Source organism: Athene cunicularia (assembly GCF_003259725.1).
Source record: "Athene cunicularia isolate RWA chromosome 1 unlocalized genomic scaffold, athCun1 chr1_part1, whole genome shotgun sequence".
Taxonomy (NCBI): Eukaryota; Metazoa; Chordata; class Aves; order Strigiformes; family Strigidae; genus Athene; species Athene cunicularia.
This window is the reverse complement of record NW_020799091.1, coordinates 114528831-114540554: the sequence shown is the minus strand read 5'-3', so window position 1 is coordinate 114540554 and position 11724 is coordinate 114528831. Positions and strand designations below refer to the sequence as shown.

Genomic DNA, 11724 nt, shown 5'->3' with positions numbered 1-11724 from the left:
AAAATATGAAGATTCTCACCATTTAAATAAATGATTGAGCTTTTCAGTGACATGTCAAGAACTTACTAACCGATCTTGCCCCAAATTATTGTGATTATATTCTGTCCATTTGTTTAAAAAAAAAAAAAAAAATCAGCCTGTATTTCTAATTTTTTGTCAGGTTATTTCTTTAAAGTCTTCCCCATGTAAATAAAGTTTTAAAAACTAATAATGCAAGGCTCATCTTGCTTTCAAAAGACCTACAGTAACTGTGCTTATCTTACTTGAAATGTTTGTTCTTATTTAAAGAGACAATCTTTTTTTATAGAGAGCATACTTGGAAATATTCTTTATTTATCTTTGTCTAAAAAGTTAAGAGCCTACAAAAGCATCCTTCACTTGTGAAGATAGGACACCAGTCCCTCTCCTGACTGCTTGAACCAGACTAGTCCCATTTCCCACACAGGGTGGAACACCCTAAAGACTGGGGGATTTGGCCCATCCCACCGGATGAAAGGACAGATTGGGGCAGATCCTGATGTCATCCTGGTTCACATCTGTGGAAAACAGCAAATGCAAAATAATGACTTCACTATGAGGATTTTGTGAAGCTGCCAGTGGACTACTTATGAATCCTTGGAAAGACTGTGAGAACATGTATAAACCTTCACCAAGACACAAACTTCAGGTCATCTGTGCAACTTGCTTAATGCTTCTATTGCCCAGTGTGGTAGTATAAAGTCATGAATTATAAGGTGATGGCGTTTGCCTGTTCCAGGCAAACAGGTTTGTTAAACCTACATGACCTTCTGTTCCAGAAGTAATCCTTTAAGCAAAAGGCTGGCTTCTGCCCAGATTTAAAATAGAAGATTGCTTTTCAATGAGCTGTGTTAGCAGGAGTCTGTGACCAGCTGATGGGAATGATCAAGCACTCTGTGATAGGCTAGAAAAGAGGAAGACGTGCTCTAATGAGAGGGGTTTTTTTGGGCTGATTTTTTTTTTTTAATGTTATTTTTTTGATAGGTATCATACCAGAACTCAAAGGGAAATATCTTTCTTGGAAAGGTAAGCTACTGCTGAATGGTAGTCAGAAATACTGGCTGTTCTATACATAAACTGTTTTTTTCTTGAGGTTTGTTTTAAGCAAAGCCATTTTTGTTTTGTATCTTCTGTGCTACTTAAAACTTGCAACAATTCACATGTAACAGCATGTATCTTACAGTGGACTTCTATGTCTTACTAATAAGGCCTTTAATTAATATTTATGATGTCATAAATAAAACCACTAGTAAGTTCTAGAAGCATTGCTCTCCAGTCCTGTGGCCTTCACCACCTCTTTAGCTCACTTATGCTGGGTGTCAGTACAGCTGTTAGCACATGCTTACCCCACTAGTGCTTCAGCCAGCCTTCAGCAGAGAAAGTGTAACTTGATCAGAGAAGAATGAGGCTGATTCTGGTCCTGTCTCTAGAAAAGCTAATTATATGGCTTTTTGTAACTGCGGAGTGGTGTTTTGTTGTGTTGGCTTTCATTTACCTCCTGAGGGATGGGAGGGAAAGGAAACAGGTTTTTAATGAGCATTAAGAAACAAACCACTACTTTAGAACTGTTAAGGCTTGCAAAAGTAAAGCAAAATTTGTCAGAAGTGCTTCAGGGGCTTATTTTGCTCATGAGGAAAGGTGAACAAGAGACATAATCTACAGCAAGTCTGGCATCACAAACTGTAGTCTTGTACATTCAGTGTCTTTGGTTACTCTTCTAATGATGGATACTCAAGGGCAACCTGAAGTCCTTCTTTAAGTTCCAGTTTACTTATAAGCATCTCTGATCAAGCATATGCATTCGTAAAGCTGGCTTTGCAGAGTGGGGAGACACAGCCCTGACTTCTGAACAAACTATTGCCATGCTGGATGATGTAAAATTGCCAAGTGATGTTAAAAAGTGAGATGCATTTTTTTGAAAGTGATATTTATGTGCTTGGAGAGGTGTGGAGTGGAAGAGAGAGGAAAGGAGGTGAAAACATGTATTAGATCAAATTGGCTTGTGGTTTTTGGTGCATGTTGTTTTGTGGTATTTAGTTTGTTTGTTTTTTGATTAGTGTTTTTTCTGGTGGTTGGGTTTTTTCATATGCGTATCCCTCCCCCAAGTGCTCAGCTAGACTGGATAGAAGCCAGTGCACCAAGGTGGAATGGGTTTCTGCCTTTTTGGTGCCTCCAAAATCAAGAGACAGAAACAAAGCACCATGCTACTTCAAAAATTTTCTGGCATGGATTCCTACATAGGATGCTTTTATGTTAATGTATGAAACTGTTAAATTATGCCAACAGTTCTTTTTAAAGTATTTTTGCACGTCTGACTTTTCCCAAAATGCACTTAACTCTGTGTGTGCACTTAACTGTGTGTCTGTGTTTGGAGGTGTTTTTTGCTTTATATGTTGTTGCATTTCCCATGATCCTTGTCAAAATGACAATGATGGGCGGGGGGGTCTGTGGCTCCATAAATCTGGTTTGTGATACTGGTTTCTTGTTACTTGGGGCTTTTTCACATTTCTAATTTGCTGAGATGCCACAGATTCCTTAAAAAAAAACCCAAAAAACAAAACCAACCAAAACCCAAAACAAAACCTTGTACTTTTTTTTTTTTTTTTTAAAAAAAAAGACACATAATTTCTGAATTACATACAGCTGTGTCAATTTGCAACCACTTGATTGATTCAAGTGCCTAAAAGCAGAATACTAGATCCCTTACTTGGCACCAGCTTATGATTTAGCTGCTTACTCATATTTCTATTGAAACATAACTACCCTTAGAGCAAAAGAATATGCCCAATGTGACAATGAGGGTACAGTCATTCTGTGGATAGAACACATTTTAAAAACCTGAGCTGTGAATCTTGTTACTGTGAAGGTTTCATAGGTAGTTTGGATGGAGTTTTTTTGTAGATGTTTCTTTTGATTTCCAAAGGTACTACAACAGTATTTCTGTGTTGTTGGCACTCTTGCCCCAATATGCCCCAAAATGACAGGAATCAAGGTCACTTAGTTCTGACTGCTGCTGCAGAGCTGTCATGAGGAAAAGAAGGTGGGAAAAAACCAGCATCTGAGTATCTGAGTTGGTTTTTGTTGTTTTTTTTTTTTTATTCACAAAGTGATGCCTTACTTATCCCTTTGGAATTAGCTGTTACGGTTTTCCTTTTATCTTAGTTTTTTGGGGACATAATTGTTCCTTTTTTCGGATGAAACATGAAATTGCTCCCAAATCAGGAGGATGGTTATGATGTAACAAGGTTGCTGAGGCAACAAAATATGTACATATGACTAATGACATCAAAATCAGTTATTGTTCAGTGATAAGCAGGGCTAGAAAGACTGAAAATGAGTTTGGCCTCTCTTTCTTTCAAGATGACAGGTCTAGAGCTAATCTCGAGTATCACTAGTGAAGGTGTTTGCACTCAGTCTATCAGGAGGCATTAAAGCATGTAAACTTGGATCAGGCATGTAAGCAGGAGGCTGCTCTAGTATAAATGAGATCTAATTTCATGATTAGATTTAATTTTCAAGGAAATTAGGACATACTGACTTGCAACACTTGGTGCACAGGAGCTGAAAAAGCACAGAGCAGGTCCAGCTGTTCTATATAAACACTCAATGGCCCTTGCTGAAATGGTTATGCCTAAAAATACAATTAAATATGTCTGATGGAGAAAAGATATGAATCAGTAACTTCGCTGATCTCCTTTCTTTCACTTGTAGTTTTAAGCAAAGCTTAATGTCCTCAGGCAATACTAAACAACTAATAAACTTAAAAACTTATTCAGAGGATATAGATGCCTATTTAGATAGCATATTAATTCAAGCCAATTCTTCTCTCTGATGCTGAAGATTATCACAATCTCTCAAATAAGCCATTTGACCACTAGAATAAATCTTGCACAGTGAAATCAAACAAAGATATGCAAGTACAACTTAAAATGAAAAGAAATTTGCAAATGCTGCTTTATTTAATTCTTACAATAGGGAGGCACTTTTACATTTAAAAAAAAAAAAAAGTGCAGAGGTTTCATTATAGCTACAAAACCCTAAAATATTATTTCATTAAAACAAAAAGAAATGGTGTCTGTTTGAGAAAATTGTTTTTTCTTTCATTTCATCTCTATACCATTTACTACACTTAAACAAAACCTAAAAAAACCCCAGGCAAACCTTTTCTTCTGTTCGCACAGGCCAACATAACCATTTAGAGTATTGCTGACACTTTACTTTGTGTTCCTCATCTCATCATTCCTGTGTTTGTTGTACAAGGCAGAAGCTGACCGAAGGGCTTTCCAGAATTCAGTGGGTGCTGTTGAGATACTACAAATGATCACAGGTGTGTTTGTCTCAATTCAGCTCCATCTTGCATGCAAGACCTGCTTATTTTAGCGTTGGGATGGGAGGAGAGAAGGGAGGGATGTTTTCCTGATGTCATTTCCCTTCCATGGAGTCTGGAGAAATCAAAGCTGCTTTTTTTTTTTTTTTTTTTTTTTTTTTTTTTTTTTTCCCCATGCCACCATGCCATCCTAGAAAAGTTCACTGGCAATCAACCCCTGGGTGTCAGCCGTATGGTATTACTGCTGATAAGCAGCTATGTATGAACCAGGGCGGAACAGATTCAAAGGCTGTACTGAGGCTGGCCGGTGTGAAAGTCGGCACAAATTCTGTATTATCTTACACAAGTGGGAAATGAAGTTAACAATAACCTCAGACAAAGTAATAATGTTGAAAGATGGGCTCAGATTCTGCAATGCTGATGTACTAATGTTAGTACTCAACAATGGAAGAAACCTCATTAATGTCACTGGGAATATCTCTGGAGAAAGGCAATCCTCAAAATTAATGTTGTCACAATCCATTCTTCTGTATATATGTTTCCACTTCAGTGTCTCAAGTGAAGAAAGCAAACTTCAGGTCAAGAATCCTGGCAGATAAATGTCTCTCTGGTTGATGGATGAGAGTATATATCCATCATTTACAGCAATTCTCTTGCTATTTATTTGGTTTGGGATTAAGAAAACCACTAGGTGAGCTGCACAGGGAGGCTTCTGGTTGTGTGAAAATGAGGTTGGAAGTGGAAAGCACACTCAAATGATGTTAAAGAAATATTAGAAAAGCTTAAAAAGAGCACACCTGAGGAAAACAATACTTTTCTAATTACCTGTTGGCTGAGCAGAATATGGCTACACATTCTGATGTTATTAGCAAAATTTAGGCTTTCAAGCACATTAGAAACACAACTGCAACAAGGCTCACAAATCTCTTCTGGGGCTCTGTGAATGCACCGTTGACCTAAATAAAGGCAGTATGATGGACCATTGGAGGGTGCTCATATTGAGGAGTGCTAGATTTGTCACAAATGGAAGAAATATTTGCTGCAATTTTTCAGCTCTACTTAGCAAATTCCAGTTTGTCTTGTGATGAAGACCGGATCTACTTCTTTCTGTTTTCCAAAATTGCCTGGGGTGTATTCTAACCCACTTTGAAAGTAAATTACCTGACCCGATCTAGAACTCTACTAAAAGTCTAAAGCTGGGTTCCTAAGATAGAAGAACTAAAGCTAGTACAGTATAACAAAAGCTATTTTCAAAAAGTGAGCTACTTGCAACTTCAAAACTTAAATGTTTTTGTATTACCATTATTGATACAACCTTGTAAACATATTCACAGAGAGCTTGGGCTGTGGATTTCAGGGTATTTTTTTTCTTTATCAAAAGCACGTATTACAAAACCTGTAGAGACTTTTCTTTTCATGTTATGCTTGGAAAAGTTTAATAAGACTTGTTTTGTTTAGATTCAAATACATTGCAAAATTTTCAACTTTGAACTTTGTGCTGACATATAAAAAAAAAGAGAAGTAAAATTGGTTCTAAACAGAACTTCCTGAACTTTCTCTCCAAACTAACTATATCAAGGGCACAGTATGAACATGGAAAATAAATCTAGCTTCAAGATTTATCACTGATATGAATAAAAGAACTTTTTACAGAATTTTGATCTTGACTGTCTCTACAGCTGAAGAGAGAGGGGATTTTTTTTTTTCCCCCATCCTGTATAAAAGGGAGGAAAACCACACTGTTGATTATTTTCCTGGCACATCTTGAATAAAATAACACAGGTTTCATTATGGCATGAGACTAATTACACAAATTATATCTGAAAGAAAAAAGTTAAATTAAGAATTGAATAGTTACTGCATGATCAGTGGGCACGAGTGAGATCTAATGTCATTGTGTTTAAAAATGGCTTCATCCAGATCCAGCTGTCTGTTGTTGACCTTCACCTCCATGCAGCCATTATAAAAAGCAGTTACCAATGTAGCACCCAGAGGAACATCTGCACAGAAACACATTCAATTTATTAGGCCAAGGCACACAAATTCTTATGTATTTTTCAGATTAGCAAAAACATGGGGAATATTCCATTCCCCACGCATTAGTCAGCTATGGGAGAAAAAAGCAATTTGGCAGGAAACACTTAAGTTCTACTCCCTTTTCTTTAAGACTGAGATAAAGTCAGCAAAGCTGAGAAAGGTCAGTAAAATTTGAAATACGCGTTAGAAGTCTATTCGCATCCAGAAATCTAACTACTTGAATGTTTTTCATAGTAGCATTTCCTGTATTAACAACAGTGAACCAACAGTTTGTTTCCTTGAGTCCACTGTTCTTGTCCTGATGTACAAACAGATGTTTATGGGTTTAGAGTTCACAAAAAGAACCATCTTGCTTTTGCCGGAAAGCTACTCTGGATTCAAATCTGCAAGTTCTCAGATAGTGGACCCCTGGGAACTCCACACATTTTATTGCTTCCTTACTGTTTCTTCAAAGTGAATTCTCTGGAAAAGATTCACTTTATCTGTTGCTTATTTAGGTATTGTTTGGGTTACGGCAACATCAGATCATGGATATGCTTCCAGGAAACAATATGTCAAGTACAAAATCAAGCAGGCATTGCCCTTAGGTCTTAGGGTACAACTGAATTTTTACAAGGTAAATATAAGGTGATTCAAGCACCTTCAGCAAGTAGAACGACAATGACTAGAAACTATCTCAAGAGCATAATCTTTTTTTTTTCTGACGTTAATGATCCTATCACTCTTAGAAGATAGACTTGATTGTCTGGGGAACAAAAAATGTTGCTTCCTTGTCATTTTATTTTGCTGTAAGCTGAGGTACTGCATAAACAGTCCTGTAGAATCGTGTCCTTCTGCTCTTTTTACTGCAGTGAAGGTAACACTGCTGTCACAGAACTGTGCAAATCTCATTTAGCTTGGACTGATTGTGCTGAATTAACAGAGGCATATCCCAATGCTGTTAATAGTTTGAAGAATCTTGTATCAAAAACGGGGACTTCTGGTCTTCATGAAACGTGTATTTTTGTAAGATGCCTTTTACCCATACAGTTCTGTGCACTGCAGCTCAGTGTGGGGATCCTTACCTACTTTTTTATACTGTTCAGTAATTCCAGAGGCTTTTCAGGGCTGAGTTAGAGTGAGTAAATGAATCAGTGTAGCCAAACTGACTGTACACAGGGACCTAAAGTATTTTCCTATATTACTTTTTCTCTTCGGTAGCAGATTGTTGTGTCAGAGGCTCCTTTGGATAACGTGGGGGCTTTTGTCCTTTTTTGAGACCTTTAAGTAGAAACTGTTTATAGATACAGAGGGTTCTTTGTTCATTTGCACGTTCAAGATACCTTTTAAAATTGAGGGATTACACTTAATTTTTAAGGAGCAGCAGGTAACTAATACTTGCTCCTTATCTATTTGGGATGTATGACTGAAGCCAAGGTCTTAGCTCTTAAGATGCCAATTACACAGTGGCTGGCAGTGTGCAAGAAAGAGATTTAAATATCAAGATGAAGAGGTCTAAGAAATGACCAGAATCTTAGTTACATTACTATGACTCAGTTAACCTACTGACTCACCTCTACTAAGTAAATACTGACTTCACCTCTCTTTTAAAAGTAAGCAGGTATTACAAAATGACTTGTGGTGTGTGACAGTACTGCACTCTTCTCATTCTACACATTTAATTTGAATTGAATTCACCTGGTTATCTGGTTTCCAAGATATTGCATATCCATTAAAAAAACAAATTAGAGGAGAAATTGTCATATTTGGTGCCTAAATCTTGTTACACCCTTGATTACCAGTGTACGAAGACTTGTAGAGAACAAGTAAATTCCAACACAAGGGCCTGTATATTGAGGCAACCACCATTTCAGAGGCTGTGGTACCTGCAGCGCTGCCCTAAGCACCGTGCTTCTATTCTGACGAGCAAGTCTAGAGCATGGAACCATAATTCCAACATCTCCTATGTACGGTACCTCAGAGAGAATACCTAAAGAGATCATCTCCACTGGGTACACAATTCCTCCCCTCTTTCTACTCCCGTGTACCCTTGTCTTCTGCAGAAGCAGTACACTGAAGATAAAGACCAGCAGTAGCTGGGGCAGTGCTATGACACGGCAGCCTACATGTACAGTACGCATTAATTCAAGACTGCGTTGGACAAACTCTTGAATTTCCTTAGGAATTGTGACTTATTCTCCCTAAAATATCTTTAATAGAGGATACAGAAAAGCTCTGCCAGTAGTAACACTGTAAGTATGGTGTCTTTCCTCTACCAATTTTCAAGTTTGAAGATCTTAGCTTTTGAAAATTCCTCATCTGTGGTAATGCTATTTTTCTTCACGATTCACCCCAAAGTCAAACTATTTTTATAGATAAGCATGTGTACAGTTTTTCTACAGAATAATGCTTGTACGTGGCTTAGGACTGGGGATACACTCGCAGCTTGCTTTAAACAAAATATTTGATGTTTCAACAAATTTTCTGTCTTATAATGATTGCCAGTCATCTATTTCCCAGAGTTTAATCGCTAAAACCATATTCCTGACTCGTGCCTCCACATTTCTGACAATTTACTTACAAATGCCTGTTTTTCTTACAAGTTTGATGCAGTTCCTAAATTGTGCCAGCTGGTGGCATTTCAGAAATATGCAATGCTCACTCCTCCTCAGCTCAAAAATAAAGACATTTACTAAATTCAAGCCTCTAGAGACTCATGCCTTTTAATGGACTTAATAATGCTACAGTTGAAAAGCAGTCTCCCTCAAAAGCTGAATAGACTGGATGAAATAAGAAACACTTGGGGGGGGGGGAACTGTTTCTTTTTGTATAGTTGTAGGCTTTTTCTAGATTGGGTAAGGCTGAATATAATCAGGCTTGTACAATAATTAAATTAATGAAAAGAAATAGCATTCACCTGGCAGGCCACCCAAGTAGGTAACAACATTTGCCATCATTGCTTGATGCAGGATAGACAGTTGCTCTGAATTGCTTCTGTCTGTCTGTGAATCAACAGACAGTTCAAGTTGCTGTTTGGTTACTAGAAGTCCAATCAGCACCTTCCTGGGTGTACATAACTTCTTTGATTCCAGATGTGCAACAGTGATGTTTCCAATGGTCACAATGATTTTCTAAAGGGAAGAATGGTAGGTCACAAAAGATGTCATGTATAACTTTAACACGCAGCTATACTTAGGTCTGATGCATTTTATATTTGGAAGTAGAAGAAAATGTTAGGAGCCAAATTTTCAAAACTGGTACCTGAAGTTGGGAAAGTTATCGATGTTGATATATAATCATCATCTTTGGTGATGTATGCCATTCATTTATATTCTTAAATTCAGAAGTGAGAATGTTCACTGTAAAAAAATCCTTGGCTATGGTGCTAGGGTGAAATCCTGTTTCTCTTATGGGCAAAAGGAGTACTGCTACAGTTTCAAAGGTAATCAAGTGTTCACTACAGTTCTTACTTTAGGCAAAAGCATGGATTAGCCATGGTGTATAATCACGCTCCATCTTGGAATGCCTGATGTAAACAGATGTAAATGGAAACTTAAGGACAAAAAGATCTGTTTATACATCAAAACTAACATAATGCCATTACGATAATATCATCATTCTACTCCTGTCATATTCCTGTTTCTGTTTTGTGCATTGGGTAGGAATGATTGAAGAAGACATGATGTAATGGGTTGTACCTGACATAAGAGTGCTTAGTGCTTATTCACTGCTGTAGCAGTTTTTAATAGTAATATATTTTCTGCCCAGCACTATAAAGTCTAAGTGCTTTTCAGAATATTAATTCAGCCTACCAGCTCCAAAAAAACTCCACAGTAGCTTTTTTTTTGTTTCATTTTTCACAAATGGAGTAGTAAGTTAAGTGAGACAAAAACCAGAGGTGTGACTTATATGCATATATCAGCTGCTATGATAATTGTAAGATCACCTGTGAGTCAGAAGAATTAGAGTCCACTATGGACATAGCAAGAGGCACTGTTTCATTAGAAACCAAGGCAAACATAACACCACTGTCTGCGGATGGGCGAACAGTCATAGTCACATTTATTAGCCAATCTTCAGCACTGTCAAGATTATCTGTTTTAAAAAGAATAATTGACATTAATAAATCCACCTGCTAATGAAAAATTAATATGGTGTTAAAAATTAGTATTTAATCTGCTCCCACTGTGGAAAAATTATTTCTAATCTCCAGAAAAAAAAAAGTGAATTTTGGAAAGAACTAAAAAAAAAAAAAACCAAAAAACCAAAAACCCCAAACCCAAGAAGAAAAATGTTTAATCCTGCATCTTCCCTAATCTTCTGTGCTTACTGGACTTCTTTTTCCTACCTTCTCAATTCTAACATGGAACAAGTGCCACATTCATTAGAAGTCAGTTCAGAATTAACCCCCAAAACTTAATTTACTCATAAATTGCTCCCACTGAGTAGAAGATTGGCAGTTCTCATACACTTTTATATTCCAAAGCAGTTCCACTATTAAAATGGGAATATGCAGGTGTGGAAACTAAACATGCAGATGGTGCAAACATAATTTCCTATGATGCGTTCACAGTGAAGTCAACATAAAAATTAGTATTTAAAGAGTTATTTGTCATCTTTTGTATCTTTTCTTCCAGTGTCTCTCCTCCACAACCACCCCAGTCAAATCTAGTAGTTTCTTGATTTCTAGTAGTTTCTCAAGAAAGCAGAAATCCTAAAATACGAGTTGAGGTTATATTCCTACACAGACCCAAATGGGCAGGGAGACAGAGGGCTCTAACAGCTCATAGAAGGACAGTAGTAGGTGTGGGCAGCCTCTTGGATTTGCGGAAATGTGGTAAGAACAGAAAGGAGAGGGGGTAGAGTCATGGCAGCAGCCCCAAACACAAAGGTCAGGAGTCATGGCAGGATGGTGTTAGTGAATGAACAGGAGGAAAGTTGAGGAAACTTAAGTAGTGTAGGAAACTCTGATATAAGCTGGTTAGAAGCACAGAATATGAAAATTTGGAGAAAACTTTTGAAGTGGGATAAGGAATTTAAAGAAAAGGACCGGGAAAGAAGAGCACGTCCTGGCATGAAAAGGATTTGGGTTCAGAGCAGGGCTGAAGGGTAGCATAGTATTTGGACAGGGAAGAGTTTAATGACAACAGGGTTTGGGACGATGCTCAAGAAGTGTTTTGCTTTGTGCTCTCAGGTGGAAAATTTTGAAATTAGGGCAGGAGGTCAGGCATGAAAGTTCTGGGTTCAGGAAGGAGCAAGAGATGCATCTAAAACCTCTAGATAGGAAGTTTGTTTAAAAGCAGAATTGCACACACAAAACTATCCATCCCCAATATTATTTTTTTGTCAATAATGTGATAGCT

The 11724-nt window shown here is 37.5% G+C and overlaps 1 protein-coding gene across 1 annotated transcript in view; it reads right to left on the bottom strand.

Annotated features, from left to right (window-relative positions):
• Window positions 1-4522: 4522 nt before the first annotated feature.
• PROS1 (protein S) overlaps window positions 4523-11724 on the bottom strand; it is a 35729-nt gene continuing 28527 nt past the window's right edge. The window contains exons 14-16 of the mRNA XM_026846801.1: window positions 10308-10456; window positions 9279-9492; window positions 4523-6345 (exon numbers count right to left, since the gene is read on the bottom strand). Coding sequence (XP_026702602.1) covers window positions 6200-6345; window positions 9279-9492; window positions 10308-10456 — 509 coding nt within the window. The 3' untranslated portion in view covers window positions 4523-6199. The remainder of the gene's footprint in view (window positions 6346-9278; window positions 9493-10307; window positions 10457-11724) is intronic.